The following is an 18477-nucleotide window of genomic DNA, read 5'->3' as shown; positions in this document are numbered from 1 at the left end:
GACAGACAGCTCAATAGATAGATCGAAGTGCTCACAAAAAAATAGATTATCATCCATCCAATTATTTTCTGATACGCTTATCCTCGCATGGGTCGCAGGGCGTGCTTGGAGCCCATGCCAGCTGTCTTCGCGCAGTAGGTGGGGGACACCCTGAACCTGTTGCCAGCCAATCACAGGGCACACATTGACGAACAACGATCTGCACTCACAATCACACCTGGGGACAATTTCGAGTGTTCCATTACCCCGACAAGCATGTTTTTGGAATGTGGGAGGAAACCTGAGGACCCAGAGAAAACCCACACATGCACGGGGGAGAACATGCAAACTCCACACAGGAAAGCCATAGCTGGAATCTAACCATGCACCTCTGCAGTGTGAGGCCGACGTGCTAACCAGTCGACAACCAAGCCGCCAAATAAATTAGCATGAAAAAGTTTATTTATTTCAGTAATACTATTGAAAATTAAATGTACCGGTAATGCAAATATTCATTCCACACAGACTGACACATTTTCAAGTGTTTATTCATTTTTATCTCAATGATTATATCTGACAAAAAAAAAAAATGCTATCTCAGAAAATTTGAATAATATATAAGTCTATACAAAGAAGGGAGTTTTTGAAATGTTGGCCAACCGAAAAGTATAAACATGAAAACTATGTTTGTGTACAGCACTTAATGCTTAGTTGGGGCTCAGTGTGGTGCACAGGTACATATTTTAAGTTTATACTTTTCGGTTGACCAACATTTAAAAAACTCCTTGTATAGAAAAATTTTCTGAGATAGCAAATGTGTGCGTTTTTAAAAAATATATAATTTTCAGATATAATCACCTAAATTAAAATAAATTATCACTTGAATCAATGTATGCATCACACAAGTTTCACTTTTTGAAGAGTATTCCTGAAATTAATCAACTTTTTCATGATATTCAAATTTTCTGACGAACAGCTGCAGATAGATTTTGATATACTGTACACATTAATTTATACACAAATATATAAAGGTGCTACTTTAATATATACTTTATATAAAATTGATGTCTCCTTCAAGTAGAAGCAAATATATCCTATGCACTCACACACCAGCTAGTAATGTTGGTGAATAAATGTTTCTCAACGTTTAGTACCCTATAAGTTCGGTAGTGGTGAAAAGAAACATGATTGTACCGTCTTGTGTTAAATCCCAATCAAAAGATTACATTTATTTTCTTTTTCTTGTCTTACATTGATATTTTCTCGGCAGGGGTGAGGATTCAGCATCCCATTCAATTCTTTTTGAAATTGAAAAAGAAGCTCTTGACTCCTGGACCCAAAGAAGTGATATACTTGTGTAAATAGCTGCTTGGTCTCTCCTGCGTCGAGATCATTGCACTCCTCAACACATCACCACGCTGCCAAAACAACATTGCTGAGGTTCCTTCAACGGATTTTGTCCTTGGGGTGAACCAGCTTCTGTCAGAGGATATTAGTGAGTTTGAAAAGAATTACTATGTTATGGTTTGGAGACGGGGTGTGGGAGTGGTGGTGGTGGGGGGGGGGGGGGGGGGGATGTCCTCTCCTAAGTTCCCTCGACAAACCAGTCTGCTTCTGGCCGGCGTGGCTCAGGTGATCCAGTGGTTGTGGGTTCGAACATTCAGAGAGATTCTCCCAACCAATAAAAGACATTAACCCTGTGATTTACAGATAATCCTCTGCCTGAACTATAACCCCATTTGACCAATCTGATACAATTTGACCTAGCAAGGATTTCAGTTTGCATGTGAGCTGTAGCGGCACATGTCTTCAATTACTCGGGAGAACATTCAGAGAGGCGAAGCACAGCAGGTCATGCCCTCCAGCCCAACATGACAATGAAAAAAGACAAGTCGGCTGGAATTTTATCTTCAAACTGGGACATAACCTCAGTGTAGTTGAAGGAAAATACCCCATATGGGACTCAAAAAGGACACAGAACGTAAATATATTATGGGTTGATGGGTGTTCGGCCCACACTGAGAATCCTAAGCACAGACGCCCTGTAATTACTCAATGGTATTAATTAAACAATGTTTAGCAGTTGCGGTGCATTCAGGAATTTGCTGATGTAAGTGATGGGTGTGTTGTATCCTGACTGATCCACTTAGATTCCTTCTTTAAAGAAGAATAAGAATAAGAAAACTTTTATTCGTCTCACAATGGAGGCATTCCCAATTTACATCAGCAAAATTATGAAAGGAAGAAAGTAGAAGAACAAAAAGTATAGGAGCTGCTGTAAAGGCAGGCACTCACGCGGCGCCATTTTGAAGTCAGAACAACATAAAAACAAATTCATACAAAACAACACATAAGTCATTCGATCTTAACCACTTTTCTGCATCATCTTTGTTGTTTGAAGCAGTTACAGATGAAACGAACAATAATAAAAAGGAATAGAAAAATGCAATGAGCACACAAATGTTCATGACCACATTACTTTTAGAGTCTCTACTTTTATCATTCATCCCACTTTAAAATGACATTGCGGGGGAGAGAGGCCATATCTCACCACAAAATGTGTGTGTATACTGGTGAACAGCGAGGTATTTCAAAGGTCCAAAAGATAACCCCACAAAACTAGCTTAGTAGTGCCCCCTACAAAAAAAAGCCCCATGACAAGACAGACAGAGTCTGTCGGAGAAAGAGCTCTTCTGAGTCTGTGAAGTATATGGAGAGGATGTGAACGAACGAGCGTCCACCATGGAGAGATGTTTTCTTATTGATCTCTGTTCAGTCACTGACTCAAACATCCCCATTTTCAGTCGCATGGCGTCACCGGCCTTCCCAAGAAATGTCCGAATCCATTTGGTGTTCCTTCGCGCTAAGGCGACGTTCCGAACAGACAACAGCAAATGAAAGGACTGAGAGAAGATCAACAAAATTGTGCTGCACGCCTTGAAGGTATCTGAACCTCCTCTGCGCATTCCCTTCTTGATCCAGAGAATTTTTAACAGCTTAACCACGATGAAACTGCAATTTTAGTTATCGACCCTGAGGTCACAGAAAGAGAAACTTTCCAAGCCCCCCCTCCCTCCCTTTTTAATCTTTCCTCACAGGTGCAAAACTTGGGCAATATTTGATAAGATTCTGATCTAACTTTGATTTTGCACGTTAAAAAATATGACGCAAATGGCTTTTCGATCACTTCAAGGACAGAGCAAGACGACGCCCCATTATTTCCCGGACAAACACGGAGATGCGGATGCATGTTTTAATCACTTGTCAGATTGATTATTATAATGACCTGCTTTCTGATCTTCCAAAAAAGGAACATTTTAGATTTGTCGTGACTGCGCCCAGAAGGTAAGAGCATATTACACCATTTTTTAAATCATTGCATTGATTGAGGATCCATTGGAAAGTTCTTTTTCTTAGTTTCAGAATGGGCTTTGACCATCTTATTTTTCTGAGTTGCTTTTCTTAGTTTCAGAATGGGCTTTGACCATCTTATTTTTCTGAGTTGCTTTTAGCCCATGAACCCACAAGAGCTCCTCTGCCCTCCAAACCTTTTACTCATTCCAAAAGTCAGGACACACATTCACGGTGACGCATCGTTCCAGTTTTATGGGTCGTGACTGTGCAACAGCCTGCCGGAGCAACTCAAGGCTACAGAAAATTAGCTAGCGTTTGAAAATAACGATCACAGCTCATCTTGAAAGATTCATACAAGAACTAACTTGGGACTGGCGTAGAGGAACAAAGGCAGTGGCGCAAAGTGAAGCGCCATCTTCATTGCCAAAATTTTATAGATTGAATCATGCACAGACAACAAACGTGTGCTTAAAAAGAACTTTATTCATCAGTCGTTTGCTACAACACAGGTAAACAACGCCTTTCCACACTGAAAGTGACAATTGTTTGCATAGCGTGTTGTCAGACTGGACATTTTAGGCAGGTTCCCAAAAAAGGAATATTTCTGTTTCTAATTGACTTGAGCTTTTATTGTATTTTGGTAAATGGTGGTCCCATTTACCAAAATACAATAAAAGCATATTCTTAATTTTGCCAATGTTGAGAACAAAAAGATGTCTGCTGCATCAGCCCCATTTCAAGTGAGGTATACTTTGACAGCTGGGTGATAATATAAGATAACCTTTATTTGTCTCACAATGGAGAAATTCCCAATTTGCAGGAGTAAAATTATGAAAGGGTGAAGTAGAAGATCAAAAAGTATATAAACAAATATACATTATGAAATATAAATATAAGCGAGAGTGGCTGCCTTTACTAGTGATGCGTCGTTCGCGAACGATCCGGCTCCCAGGGCCAGCTCTTTGAAGTGAAGGATGGGAGCCGGCTCCCACCTCATTGGGAGCCGGAACGGGAGGGTTATAGTGATGTGTCGTTCGCGAACGAGCCGACTTTTTTGTTTCTCCTGTTATTCCCCACCTAACCCCCCCCCCCCCACCCCTTCGGTTAAAGCCGCACGTGATTGGTCAAGATCTGCGGTAGAAGAGAAAGGGGAGGGTTTCACACACACACACACACACAGGCGAGGAGACGACAGAGCGAGTTAGCAAAAAAAAAAAAAAAACAACACGGTGGAAAGCGAAAAGGTGAGAAATGGATAGAAAACGCAGTGAAATTTGGACTCATTTCATTGTAATTGATAGTTCAAAGGCAGCGTGTAGACTCTGCAAAGTTAAAATATCCCATAAATCAGGCTCCACAAATAACCTGCACAGGCACATAAGAAGTCCACTCATCAGTACAATTGCAAGAGAAAAGACAAGCAAGGGAACCAGATGTTAATGATGGTGCTAGTGTGTCTGCAACTGTTGCTGCTGCTGCAATGTCACAACAACTGCCTAGAAGTACAACCCAGAGCTCTATGAGCCACTTTATCCAAACACCTATAAAACCCGCAAAACAGACCACAATTGACGGGGAACTGGGTAAAATGATTACAAGTGATTTTCAGCCATTTTCAATCGTGGATGACAAAGGATTCAGAAGATATACTCATGCTCTCAATCCAATGTATGCAATTCCAAGCAGGAAAACGCTTTCTCAAAGAATCATCCCAGGCCTATATGACAGAGAACATGCTGCACTCCAAGAACGGGTCCAAAAAGCCATCGCTGTTTGTCTAACAACCGACTGCTGGACATCCCGAACCACTACATCCTACATGTCAGTTACATGCCACTTTGTGGAAAATTTCAAAATGGTGACCTGTCTGCTGGATTGTTTTGAGTTCAGTGAAAGACACACTTCTCAGAACTTAGCAGAGGAGCTGCTCAAAGTGGCCAAAGAGTGGAATGTGGAAAACAAAGTGGTTTGCTGTGTAAGCGACAATGCAGCTAACATCACCAAAGCAATTAAAACCCTGAAATGGACCCATCACCCATGTCTTGCACACACCCTTAACCTGGTTGTAAGAGATGCTCTGAAGGTGATGAAGCCCACTGTGGACAAAGTGAAGAGGATAATGGAATTCCTCGATAGGAGCACAACAGCCACACAGAAGCTCAAACCTGCCCAACAACAGATGGGCATGCCTGAGCTGAAGCTCAAGCAAGAGTGTATTACAAGGTAGAACTCCACCTTTCACATGCTAAAACGGATCCTGGAGTCCAAGGATGCAGTCATCTCTACCCTGGCTGTGATAAATGCACCCATTGATCCTCTGAGCCAAGAGGAATGGGAGATACTGCAGGAGGCATGCACTGTTCTGGAGCCATTTGAGCAGGTCACTGTGGAGATCAGTGCAGACAGGTACAGTGTACAAATATTATCACATTATTCTATGTGAAAATGTTGAAACCACCTTTCTTGACCCAAGATTCAAGAAGCTGGCCTTCACTGACAATAGAGCGGTTGATGAAGCTCTTCAAAGAATAACTGCAGCAGCAGCAAGAGCCAGCCAGACAACTCCACTGCCAGGGGGCCAAGAGGGAGAAAAGGGAGCAGAGCAACAAGAAGAAGAGCCACAAGCATCTGCTGTTTGGAAGTTCTTTGAAGAACGAGTAACTGGAAGCACTACAAGACGGAATCCTTCATCAGATGCAATTCTGGAAGTGAGATCCTATCTTGAGGAGCCCCTTTTCCAGAGAAGTGCAAATCCTTTGAGCTGGTGGGAGGCCAAGGATTCACTGTACCCACATCTTACACATGTGATGACACGGAGGCTGTGTGTTGTCGCAACATCTGTCCCCTCAGAAAGAATCTTTTCCAAAACAGGGCAAATGTTAACAGAAAGGAGAAACAGGATCAACCCCTCAAAGCTGAGGCACTTGGTTTTTCTTAATGCCAATCTTCACTAAAGACAAATTAAAACTTTTACCTGGATGCTGCTTTTTTCTTTTCGTTTTACAAATTTTAAGTTATAATTTGTTGTGTTGTATTAAAAGCTTACTTGTTGTTTTACTGTAAACATTTAAAAGCTTATAAATATTCAGCGATTGGAACTTTTTGTTGACCTTGTTTTGAGATGGGTCTTTGTACTTTGTTTTTATGTTTGTAGCACTCCATGTTGTACTCCATGTTGAGTATGTTTAGAAGAATGTAAATAAATATTTGATATACTCTCTATTTTTTGCATTAGTAATTCATTTTATACATAATAATATTACGTTATTTTTGGTAGTAAATTAATTTAAGCAACAAAAAAACTGAGGAGCCATTTGGGAGCCGAAAAGGCCGGATCTCTTTTTAGGGAGCCGATCCAAAAGGAGCCGGAATTCCCATCACTAGACTTCACAGCCACTCCTATATTTTTTTCTTCTACTTCTTCCTTTCATAACGTTGCTGCTGAGCATTGGGAATTTCTCCATTGTGAGACTATCAAAAGTTTTCTTATCTTATAAGCATACAGTATTAAAAATGGGTGAGTGAGGGTGAGTCCAGGTTGTCTGTCTATTCAATAGCCTGATAGCAGTCGGCAGCGGCGGTACCTCTCCTTCTTGCAGCGCGGGTGTAACAGTCTCTGACTGAAGGAGTTTACCAGTGCTGTCAGGGTGGGGTGGGGAGGGTCTGTCCATCATAGCCGTTAGCTTAGCCATTATCCTCTTGTTGCCCACCTCCTTCACAGTGTCCAGGGAACAGCCCAGAAACGAGCTGGCCCTCCTGACCAGTCGGTTCAAGTCTCTCTCTGTCCCGGGCTGAGATGCTGCCTGACCAAGCAGACTATGCCATCATAAATGGTTGAGGGCACTCATAGAAGGTCTTCAGGAGTGACCCCTGAACTCCAAAAGATCTCCACTTTCTGAGCAGAGCGTCCGTGTTGTCAGACCAGTCTAGTTTATTGTTGAGAAGAACACCCAGGTACTTGTAGGTCACCCTCTCAATGTCCGTACCCTGGATGTTCATCGGTGCAGGTGAAGACAGTTTCCTGCAGAAATCCACAACCAACTCCTTAGTTTTGTTTTTTTGGTGAAGCTAAATGTTGTTGAATGGAGGCAGTCATGGCGTCCAAGTTTGATGATTTCAAGGATTTGTCTCAGAAAATATATACAATGAAATCAACATCATCTTGTCCAAAAAAAACAGCAGCAACGAACAGCCACCCATCCTCGCTGCATGCTTTCCGCTCGGGTACTATCGAGGATATAACGCCACACCAACTAGCTAGCAGCGAGATTCAGCTGGCTAGCTCGTGCGGCCAAATAACGTTACGGAACTGCTCCGAAGTAACCAACACCGCCATGACAGCACTTCTGACAAGTTGCGGTCTCACAAAGGGATGATGGGATGTAAATTAAACAGAAGATGAGGAAGATATGCTAATTGCAAGAAGTTCAAATCGACAAAAATGTTAAAACGCCAAAATTAACTGCATGGGTGTTTGAAGTTGCCCGACTGAAAAAGTTTCTGGTCAAGAAAATAATAGTTTACTGCGATGCACACAGTGATTTAAATTTTTTTTAAATGTGATTATATAAAGAAAAGAAACCAATTTTTCACTTGTTATATTGTCGTGTTTTTAATGTTTAATAAAAGCCTTGCTTCAGGTTTCAGGGATTAAGCTGTAAAAAAAACACTCTTCAAAATTGATTGCCCCTCAAATGAAGTCATTCTTCATCAAAACTGCTCCCAAAAGAAAATTTTATTTCAGCCTTGTTTTGAGCCATAGGTAAACCATTACAGCCGAACACAATTTTTAATTTAATGTTTTTCTGTTCTCACAAGAACATTCTAATCAGTCCAAAATTTACAGCATGTTAATGTATTGTGAAAATCATGATTATTATTCAGATTTTGGACATTTGACTTCGAGTCATTTCAACAGTTTCAAAGTCTTTTTGCCACTTTTGTGTCGCATTCCGAGCTTTAAAAAAAATCACAAACACAAAAATCGAGGCCACGGTATGAATCACTTGGGGGACTTATACTACACATGGCTAGTGGTCCTACCTTCGCCTGAGCAGCAGTCTTTTCATGATGTCCAAGAGGAGGCGCTATGCACCAAGATAGAAAATTTTCTGCAGCACAACAGAAAAGCAGAGATTGATTATGAAGTAGCGGTGGAGGGAAAAAAATGAAGGATAAATGTGACAATGGCGTTCATGGATAAGACTATCAAAATTAACACCGAACCAACCTGTGCAAGCACGTGAATGATGTTCAGCAACCAGCTGGTGCAGCTTTAAAGATGTTCATGAGGACACCAGCTGGAGGATCAACACAAACAGTGAGATCACCTCCCGGGACAACATCCGCTGTGGGAACAAAAACAAAACGCAGAATAAAGACACTAAATGGCTCAAGAGTCAAATAATGCCACTGTCGTATAGTGAGTGCAGTGTGCCTCAAGTAAACCAGCCCAATTACATCTTCAAAATTCACACGTCATATTCTGCTGAGGTCTTCCAAAGCGTGCACATGCACACAATGTCCAAAGGATTCTTGAACACATTTTGAGCTAAGAGACTTACACGGGAAGGTGCTCCAATTTCCTCCATGACGACTATATTTTAATCTTGCATTACGTATACCGTACTCTCGCCGGCCTTTGTGATGAGTACACTTGCATAATCGCACTTGTTGCTGCTTCTAATATGTAACCTCTGTAATGTAATGTTAATTTGAATAATCTTCGGCAGTTTAAATCTGGGAATGAAAATGGGATTTTTGACTCAATCTATAACGAGCACGACTCCTTTGAGACTATTAAGAGGGTTGCTGCAACTCTGATCAACTGATATTTGCAAATATTAAAGCAACATGTCACTAAAGATGTGACCGAATGAAACACATGGTTCGCAGTCGTGTGATATCATAATTTCCATATGCTCTGCTCGCGTGGCGATCCAGTCTAAGGCAACATCGACTAGGTTGCACGTGGTAAAATTACATAATGTCTCATTCAAGCCGGTAGTGATGTAGTACACCATTTGTACCACTTGGTGGCGTCGAGGACACGCTAACTTCCAGTTTAACTGATTATCTGGTTCCCTCTCTGTTCGAATTGAATCAATTTCTTCGAAGGGGACTCAAAAACAACAAGCTTTACCTAGCTTTCAAGCCCAAGGGTCAAAACCGTGGATATGCACGGTGGGAGGCTTACAGAGTGTGATAAAAGACCTCGCCTAGTGAAGTCGGAACACACGTTGTTCACACGAGGAGGATGTGCGGAAAAGTGGGCGGAGTTCAACTTCGCTATTTGACCAATTAGCGGCCAGTACAAGCCGTGCATCACGGTGACGCTACGTTCTAGGACAGTTCAGACCAATCAGACGCCCTAAAGCCAGTCTTTCCCGTATAAAAATGGCCAGAACCCGGGCTTCGGTACCGGAGAATGGTCGGAACACAAACCCCCCTTAGCAAGACGAAGCACTGGACCTGCAAGTCCTTTAGTTTTTATTTACATTTTCTCGTTTCTCCAGGTAAATCATTTTAACTACCAGGTCGATGTGTGCCCGTCAATTCTACCGGACTTGTATTATTTTGTTTTAGGAGGGTATTTCAAAGCTTTTGTCATCTATAATGTCTACACTAAAGTGTATTCGCGGGATTTTGTAGTCTTTGTCGTGTTTGTGAGAATCTCTCGGTGTGTGAATTTGGTCACCTCGGGGAAGCTGCTTGCCGTTGATGATGCAATATTTCTTGGATCAACGTGTCACCATGGCTACGACGTACTCGTGCCAGTAGGATGTTCAGTGCTCTGCTCTTGACTTTTTTTCGTCGTATTGCTTCGCTTTCCTCGTGTCACCATTTCGACGCCAGCCTCCATTTAAAGGCAAATGACGATCATGCAGATGATATTTTCCCCTAGATTACTGGATTTCTCGTCGTATCTCGCCGATTAAATGCCAAGAATGAATACAAACGTGACGAGTTTTCACGATGTCGTAGTTTTAAGCTGCTGATGTCTTGTTTTTCTGGAAAAGTGAACAATGGTGGCCCTTTCGCGTTGTTTTTGGGCCCCCTAGCGTCACTTTCGCACACAGCTCATATTTGTACCGTTTCTCTCCCTTTCTTTCAACCTTGTCCTGTTGTCTCGGAACCAGGTGTGTTATAGTAGGAAATTAAAAAAAAAGATGGCCACGTCGTCCAGCGCCAGTTTGAGCAAAGTCATCAAGCAGCAATACATGGAGCTGTCTCAGGGGGATAAAGTCCAGGCCATGTACATCTGGGTCGACGGGACCGGAGAGGGGCTGCGGTGTAAAACTAGGACTTTGGATTTTGAGCCCAAAAGTGTTGAAGGTAAGACGCTTTTTTCGATTGGCCTTGTGACCTCAAACCGATCTGGAGCATCTTGACTACAGTTTCAAAGGGGTGGAAGATTCCCAGTAGAGTTTCTGGTAAATTTCCATGAGAGAACTGGAGGAATGAATGGGGAGGGATCCCGCATGAACACAAAGATCCACATATACCATTGTACAGTTAAAAAGCATGATCTGAAACGGATTTATTTGGAAGTCGTACTTTTATAAAAGTTCCCATATTTTAATGAACAATCACTTTTTTTAAAAACTGGATTTAGCAACGTGGCTGTTAAGTATTACCTTTTCCCCAGCCTCTTAAAAAGTTAACAAGTGAACTATTTTAACTGTCCACCTTCTCCAAAAAGTCTCATTCAACATGCAAATAATAAATACTCTTCCCTTTAAGCTTCTCAAGCCAAGTCTATGTATCATTCCAATCAATAAGCTCTTCATATTAAATGGCAAAAGTCCTTGAAATCTGATTGTTGGGCCAGGAAGATGTTAAAATATATTTACCCGAGCATATTTAAGTACTTGCTGGTGGCCAAACTCCAATTTAGTGCATTAATGAGTTTATTACTATTGCTTCTGTTCACTCCCATTCAAGACACGTCAAGTATAACTTTATTGTAAATGTACAGCACAGATGAAATTTCTTCCCTCACAAGACAACATATAACAAGAGGTTCATAGTTTCTGAGAATTTTGCAACTCAAATCTTGACTCGTTTTTAAAACATGACAGACCCCACACCTGACGAGGAAACAATGGCCATGTGTGTACTCACTGCTTTTACAGTCTGTGATGTACTCAAGATTTGCATCACAACTGCTGTTTTGGGAAGCATTCATTCCTTTGCTACTCCTTAAGCACTCTAGAGGTATATTTTTTAATACAGTGGACTATGGTCCAGAAGTTCACTCGTCATTCAATTTGGCAGTCAACTTGGACGTGCCATTGTCATTGCTGTCACATCAACGCCAGCTGGTGGACCTTCTGTAATAAATAAATTGTTACATTGTATCGCTGGGTATATACGAGATGAATGGATATTCTAAACAAACAAAGTACTTCAGTTCCTTATGTATTTTGATGCATTTCCTTTTTTGAATGCGTGCAATGCATCTTGGGATATTACTTTTTCTCATTACCATAAAGGCATTATAGGGGATAGCCAACACTCTTTGCACATTGGAACAAGACTGCAAAATCAAACTTTTTATGCACTGTAGGGCATCCAGATTATTAAATTTTAGGAAAGAAAAAAAAATTACTCTTGACTCCACCGGATAATAATAATGATACATTTCATTTATGACCCTTTAATGGCATCCTATTATTGCCGCTTTACCGACTTTGAGCGGAAGCGATATAAAATTGAAAAGAAATTGTCTCCATGAACTTTTGCCGCTGCCCTTTCAGAACTTCCCGAATGGAACTTTGACGGGTCCAGCACTTATCAGGCTGAAGGCTCCAACAGCGACATGTATCTCATCCCTGCTGCCATGTTCCGTGACCCCTTCCGCAAAGACCCAAACAAGCTGGTACTCTGTGAGGTGTTCAAGTACAACCGCATGCCTGCAGGTGAAACCACTCACAAAGTAACACAATTCCCTGCTAATAGTGTTAGTTATATACATATCAGCTGATTGACCTGAGAGTGAACTCTCTAAACAGATGGTCACATCTCTGTCTGGTTAAGTTAAGTGGTTAAGTAGGCACATGGTTGGACAAATGCAATAAGTGCACACCATTTGAAGCTAATTTAGGCTGAGAAAGGGCACTGTGTCCATTTATCTATTTCACTGAAATGAGTCTCACATGAAGTGTGTTTGAAGCCCTTGCTTTGATAAAAAAGGGGTTTCCTTCATATCTGCAGAAACCAACCTACGAGGCAGGTGCAACAAGGTCATGAAGATGGTCGAAGATCAAGTTCCCTGGTTTGGCATGGAGCAAGAGTACACCATCCTGGGCACAGACGGACACCCCTTTGGGTGGCCATCCAATGGATTCCCAGGACCTCAAGGTGAGGGAAAAAAAACCCACATATGCTGTGAATAGTGTTGGGAAATGAAGCTTCAAATTTGCTTTACGAACCAGTGGTATTTCATGACTCTTCGAAATGGAACTGTTGGTTTACATATCTGGGCTTAATAAATGGCAAGTCGGTGTACTTTACACACAATGTTTAGCAGAGACTGCCATCTAGAGGAGTCAAAAATACAACAACTGGTTCATGAAGCAAATTTGAAGCTTCATTTTCTCATCACGTGTAAAATGTGTTTGCGTTTGAATCGGAATACAACGGCTGATTTCTTATCAGGTCCATACTACTGTGGGGTGGGAGCAGACAAAGCATACGGAAGAGACATAGTGGAGGCCCATTATAGAGCTTGTCTCTATGCCGGGGTTCAAATATGTGGCACAAATGCAGAAGTGATGCCTGCCCAGGTAAAAATACAGTACACAAGAGATGGCCAACGTCAATGCTGCAAGAGGGGGAGGGGGGGAGCAGAATTTTTCATCTGTGCTACCAAGGGGGCCACAGAGGACCACGTACTTCTTAAGTAGATGTATGAGGAAAATGCTATTTTTAAATAAGGACAATATATGTGCATACATGCTCTTAATTTATTTTTCATAATACATTTCTCATTGCATGTCCCGTATAAAAGATCCACTATCTCAACAACACAGGTTTTGAAGCAAAGTAACATCTGCCAGCTAGCTTTTCTTTCCCTGATTTTCACTGTCATTTTAATGATCATCAAAATAAATTTGATTATTGTCAAACTGTATTTCAGTAGTTCAATTAAAAAAATTGTGTATTATAGATTAATTACAAACGCGGTAAAATATTTCATGACAGGGTTTTTTTTTTGCCTATATTTAAAGCTTACAACTAACAAACGTTAAGTTCAACGTCTTATAAACAATTCAAATAATTTAACATAAAAATTGGGGAAGAATTTGGTTTCTTAAATATCCCCCCCCCCCTATTTGTTTCGTGAATCTCTATCATGCGAGTTTCAATTTTTTAATGTAACTTTTATATGACTTTCAAGCTTATTAGAATACACCTCCATATAACAATTCAGAACACCCTGAAATGAAGCTTAACATGTTTAGAGGAAGAATTTTGCATATCATGTTTTATTGGTGACATGTGTGTTGGTATGTTTAGTGGGAGTTCCAGGTTGGCCCGTGCGAAGGGATCGACATGGGTGATCACCTGTGGGTGGCGCGCTTCATTCTGCACCACGTTTGTGAAGACTTTGGGGTGATCGCCTCATTTGACCCCAAGCCGATCCCCGGCAACTGGAACGGCGCCGGCTGCCACACAAACTTCAGCACAAAGGAGATGAGAGAGGACGGTGGACTGAAGTGAGTATTAGAGTTCTCTGGTTCATTTGGGATCAAGATTCAGAAAACTAAGAAATCCTGAGCTTTCACTGAACAAAAGTACTGTGAAATTCTACTACTCAAAGATCATATGAATATGTCATGAGTTTCCATTACAATGGAACTGTGGTGAACTAAGGATATAAGAAAACCTTTACTAGTCTCGCAATGGAGAAATTCCCAATTCACAGGAGCAAAGTTACGAAAGGAAGACTGTCCAAATTTTTAAAAATTCTATTCTATAATAAGGGGGACAAAGCTAAAATTTTAACTACATCAAAATTACTTTTTATCATCTGCCAGGACTAAATCAGAAAGGGGGCAAAAATCCATTTTGGCATCACATAACTCAATTTTGAATGCTTTCCCATTCTATCATCTTAAATGTGGCTCGGTTCTAGGACTTGTGTTTAACATTTGTTCATTGAGAACATAGCTGAAGATAAGCTTGACCTGAAAGAAACAAGGCCAAAAGGAGTACAGACTATAACTCTGCAGATAACGAGCCCTCAGACAAAGGCTGATTACATCAGTATTACATACTGATGCAACTTTTGACTTGTGTGCCAAAACTTGTGGACCGTCAAGTCTGATTCCCGTTGGCACATTGTGAACAGGATTCTATTGTAAATAGAGGATCATTAAATAAAAGCTTGTTTGCATGGGAGTTTAAATGCACAATTATGTTTGTATTTGCCTTGTTTGCATGTTAGTGACAAAAAAAAACAGCATGCGCATGGAATATTGCAAATCTACTCTTAATAATGACTTAACTGCTTTAGTAAATGTTAAAAACAAAACGCTTGTTGCCCATAAAAAAAATCACATGGAAAAACTAAGTATGCTGGTAATTCAGCATGCATTATTATGCCGCTGCGTGAAATAGTTGATTGCATGTCATTCGTAACCTCAAAGATCTGTCCCGTCTCATTCCAGAGCCATTGAGGACTCCATCGAGAAGCTGGGCAGAAGGCACCGCTATCACATCCGTGCCTACGACCCCAAAGGGGGGCTGGACAACGCCCGCCGCCTCACCGGCCACCACGAGACCTCCAACATCAATGAATTCTCGGCGGGCGTGGCCAACCGCGGCGCCAGCATTCGCATCCCGCGCAGCGTTGGCCAGGAGAAGAAGGGTTACTTCGAGGACCGCCGCCCATCGGCCAACTGCGACCCGTACGGAGTCACCGAGGCGCTCATTCGCACCTGTTTGCTGGGCGAGGAGGGTGACGAACCCGCGGATTACTGAATCCATGACGACCACTGCCAACCGCCACCCCACCCTCCTAAATTCATCTTTTCTTTTCACTTGTTTACTATTTTCTTTCCCCACCCATTGAGATGGCTTAACCTGCATTTAAAAGGCTTAAAGTTGACTGGTCAACTTCAAACGGTTAATTCATAACTTTGGTAGTCCCCCACTCTGGTCATGGCAGGGTACCTTCCCTTCACCGTGAGAAGGGATTGGCTTTTGTAACAGTTTTTCTAGCCATGTCTATGCCGTTCCCCCATTCCCGCCTCCCGTTCCGCTAAATGAACTAAAGCACATGGACACTGAAGCGTAGAGCTGCTAAGGCTGGACAGCATGTACGGCGTAATAAATCTTTAGTTCATGTCCTGCTAATTTACTTTGTTGCTGACCTTCCTTTTCCAACTTCCCACCGTACTAACTCTTTGATTTTTATGATAAAGTGTATTTTTAAATGGCAACGTTTGTCTTCAGATTTCTGACACACTGCGTCACCCGTGTTGGTACGCTTTGTAGTTGTTTGTGCCGAGATGGTGTATGACGTTCAAATGTGGTGATCTGTCCATACTGCCATTTGTAGATTTTCCTCAAGGAGTTTTATCCTTTTGTTAATGCGCCCGATTTGGTAAATTTTGTCAAGTTTACTGAACCCGGGTTCTTTTTCTCTTGGTACATTTAAAACTTATTTTTTATCACAACCTTGCTGTCTTGGCTTGTTTGTTGTGTGGATGGGAATATTTGACGGGCTCAGTAATAAAGCCCAGCTAGGCATTGTATCAATGTGTTGCTGTTGGTCTCTCACACCTTCCTAGCAACAAATGAAGGGAGGAAGTTTGCAAATCGAACCGGAGACATGAATTATTTAGCACTAGCTAGGGCTGAGGCTTGTACAACACCAAGGGGACGGATGTGAAATTGGACCAAAGACGGAAAAAAATGGCCCGAGTTCTGCATTTGACCAGACTACAGCATAAGTTCCTGGATAGGAAAGTAAGTTATTTTAAACTATAAAGGAAAACATTTCCATTGATTCGCTTCGCCAATGCACCACTGTAAACTAAACCCTGATATACTGGAATAATATACGTATGTGAATATAACTTTCTAAACATCGGATTTAGATAAAGCGCCATAACGTGCACTCCATTTAACATTATAATTAAACATTGGAATTTTCATTTGTTAGAAAACGAGAACAAATTAATACTTCATTCGCTGACCTTAACATGAACGGAGATTTTTGTGTGAGCTCAAGTGTCTAGACTGGCTGCCTGACAGCATTTACCAGCCATGTATTTGTGCGTACGTGGGCTCACTTTTGCGTCACACCTTCATGCAAGACTGCTGACTCCAAGATCAGCATAAGATCAGCGTGCTGCCTGTTAAACACGTGACACGGGATAAGCCGAATGCAAACACTGTTGTTGGTTGTCGTAGGAGTGTTAAGACGTTAAATAGATGACTAACGTGTAGTTGGGTATGTGCTGTTAAAACAGCAGCTGTTGAACAAGGGGTTGAAATGATTCCTCCAGTTTTGGTATTTTAGACATTTCTACTTCCCTCTACACAGGAGTTTTTAATCACGCATGCATGGGCTCGCCACTACAACAAGTCAACCAGAACAAAGTACCGGTACTATGCCTTTGCAGAAAGCGTATTGGTCAGTTTTGATTGACACTGTCTGCAGCAGTTTGTAAAAATGAATAAAGGGGGGAAAAATTCTTTTTTTTTAAATTACCTGTAAGAATTTTCCCTCGCATGTTGTCCTTTTAATTTTTTTTAAAAAATGTGTATCTGAAAAAGCCAACCAGAATATAAAATATTGTTTAAATAATCAACATATTTATAGTCTGTTTCTAAAAATACAAAATGCTAAATTGAAACACATACTACAGTATATATAAAAGTATAAATATATTTTTTAAAATGTACATTATACATTTTTAAAACATTTTGACAAATGATCTGATTGTGACCATAGACAATAATTTTTTTTTTTTGTACATTAGAGATTGTGCGGGTGTACCTAATCTTGTGGCCTAATTGCGTATCAGGTCTGGGAGGATTCTTCCTATATACAGTAAGATGTTGCAGTGATTCACATGTACTGCTGCTCATCCCCGTGTTCTATCCTCGTTCGTATCAAATGAGACTAATTTCGACACAGCCAAGTCTCGTATTTTGCGGCCGCCATAGTCTAAAACGTAAACCCGCGTCAGCATCTCTATATTCAGTCAACCTTTGTGACAACTCAGCAGTTTTGCTCTTCATAGATAAGAACAGAGTGTTGAGGTCAGGAAACATGTTTCAACTTTTTTTTTTGGTTTGCCACAAGATGATGAGAAGTCATCTCAACAACACACAGGAAAAACAACACCTCTTGGGTCCAAAACTTTCCTTTCTATAGAATATTCTCTCCTCTGAGTTGGGGGAGGGAATGCAAAGTTTGCCTTTTGAGACCTTTCCCCTACATCCCAACTGGCCAGCGAGCAGCTCGCTCATTGGTCTGCCAGAAGCAAGTCAGACAATAATCTATGGGCAGGCTACTTTTTTGTTCTTTCAGAGGACGTCGCTTGGCCAGGATCTGACATGTGCCTCACTTTGTTTTTGTTCTGAAAGTTTTCCGTCATTGGCACTGGTTGGGTGTGTTTTTTTCCCCACACTAAAGCGGAATTCTGGGAGGTGCTGTTCTAGGAAATTTTTGAACAGAACATAAGACAGTTCATTTAGACAACAACAATATTTTCAACAATCCATCCACAGTTTCACAAATCAGAAAAGGGGTCTTGTGATTGCTCAAAACAACAACATCACTTTTTTAAGTTTCACCCCCCCACCCTCCTTCCCATTCATCCTCCCCCTCATTACTTGTTATGCCTTGTGACTTGTTGTAACTGTCATATGCTTATTTATGGACTGGACCTAAATTATCCTAAGGAGAGGATAGTTTGAGCGTGTTTTTTTTTTTACCTCTCCCAACCTTGTGGTTTCCTTTCTGAACTCTGACTGTAAATTTCCCCATTGCGGGACAAATAAAGGATATCTTAACTGTTTTAAGTCTTAACACCCCCCCCCCCCCCCCCCGCCCATCGGAAATTTAGTTGTTTAAAAATAAATAAATGCAATCCAGTGCCGCTGTCACAAACACGATATTTC

At 41.3% G+C, this 18477-nt stretch overlaps 2 protein-coding genes across 2 annotated transcripts; both read left to right on the top strand.

The window, feature by feature from the left end:
• The first annotated feature begins 5519 nt into the window (after positions 1-5519).
• Positions 5520-6311, top strand: LOC127616855 (zinc finger BED domain-containing protein 4-like). The gene is made up of 2 exons (XM_052088659.1): positions 5520-5739; positions 5807-6311. The coding sequence occupies exons 1-2, from the start codon at positions 5576-5578 to the stop codon at positions 6285-6287; spliced, it is 645 nt and encodes a 214-aa protein (XP_051944619.1). The 5' UTR covers positions 5520-5575; the 3' UTR covers positions 6288-6311.
• Positions 6312-9685: 3374 nt separating this feature from the next.
• glula (glutamate-ammonia ligase (glutamine synthase) a) lies at positions 9686-16019 on the top strand. The gene is made up of 7 exons (XM_052088650.1): positions 9686-9848; positions 10473-10668; positions 12093-12254; positions 12550-12696; positions 12994-13121; positions 13855-14054; positions 15009-16019. Exons 2-7 carry the CDS (start codon positions 10503-10505, stop codon positions 15319-15321), a joined length of 1116 nt encoding a protein of 371 aa, XP_051944610.1. The 5' UTR covers positions 9686-9848; positions 10473-10502; the 3' UTR covers positions 15322-16019.
• Positions 16020-18477: the final 2458 nt, after the last annotated feature.

This window comes from Hippocampus zosterae, chromosome 15, assembly GCF_025434085.1.
Source record: "Hippocampus zosterae strain Florida chromosome 15, ASM2543408v3, whole genome shotgun sequence".
NCBI classification, from domain to species: Eukaryota; Metazoa; Chordata; class Actinopteri; order Syngnathiformes; family Syngnathidae; genus Hippocampus; species Hippocampus zosterae.
This window is presented reverse-complemented; position numbering and strand designations above follow the sequence as displayed.

Bases quoted from the DNA above. Each gene is read 5' to 3' on its own strand.
- glula (XM_052088650.1), top strand. From the start codon at position 10,503: ATGGCCACGTCGTCCAGCGCCAGTTTGAGCAAAGTCATCAAGCAGCAA. The intron at 10,669-12,092 runs GTAAGACGCTTT...CTGCCCTTTCAG, and splicing joins TGAGCCCAAAAGTGTTGAAG to AACTTCCCGAATGGAACTTT. The intron at 14,055-15,008 runs GTGAGTATTAGA...GTCTCATTCCAG, and splicing joins AGAGAGGACGGTGGACTGAA to AGCCATTGAGGACTCCATCG.
- LOC127616855 (XM_052088659.1), top strand. From the start codon at position 5,576: ATGCTAAAACGGATCCTGGAGTCCAAGGATGCAGTCATCTCTACCCTG. The intron at 5,740-5,806 runs GTACAGTGTACA...TCTTGACCCAAG, and splicing joins GTGGAGATCAGTGCAGACAG to ATTCAAGAAGCTGGCCTTCA.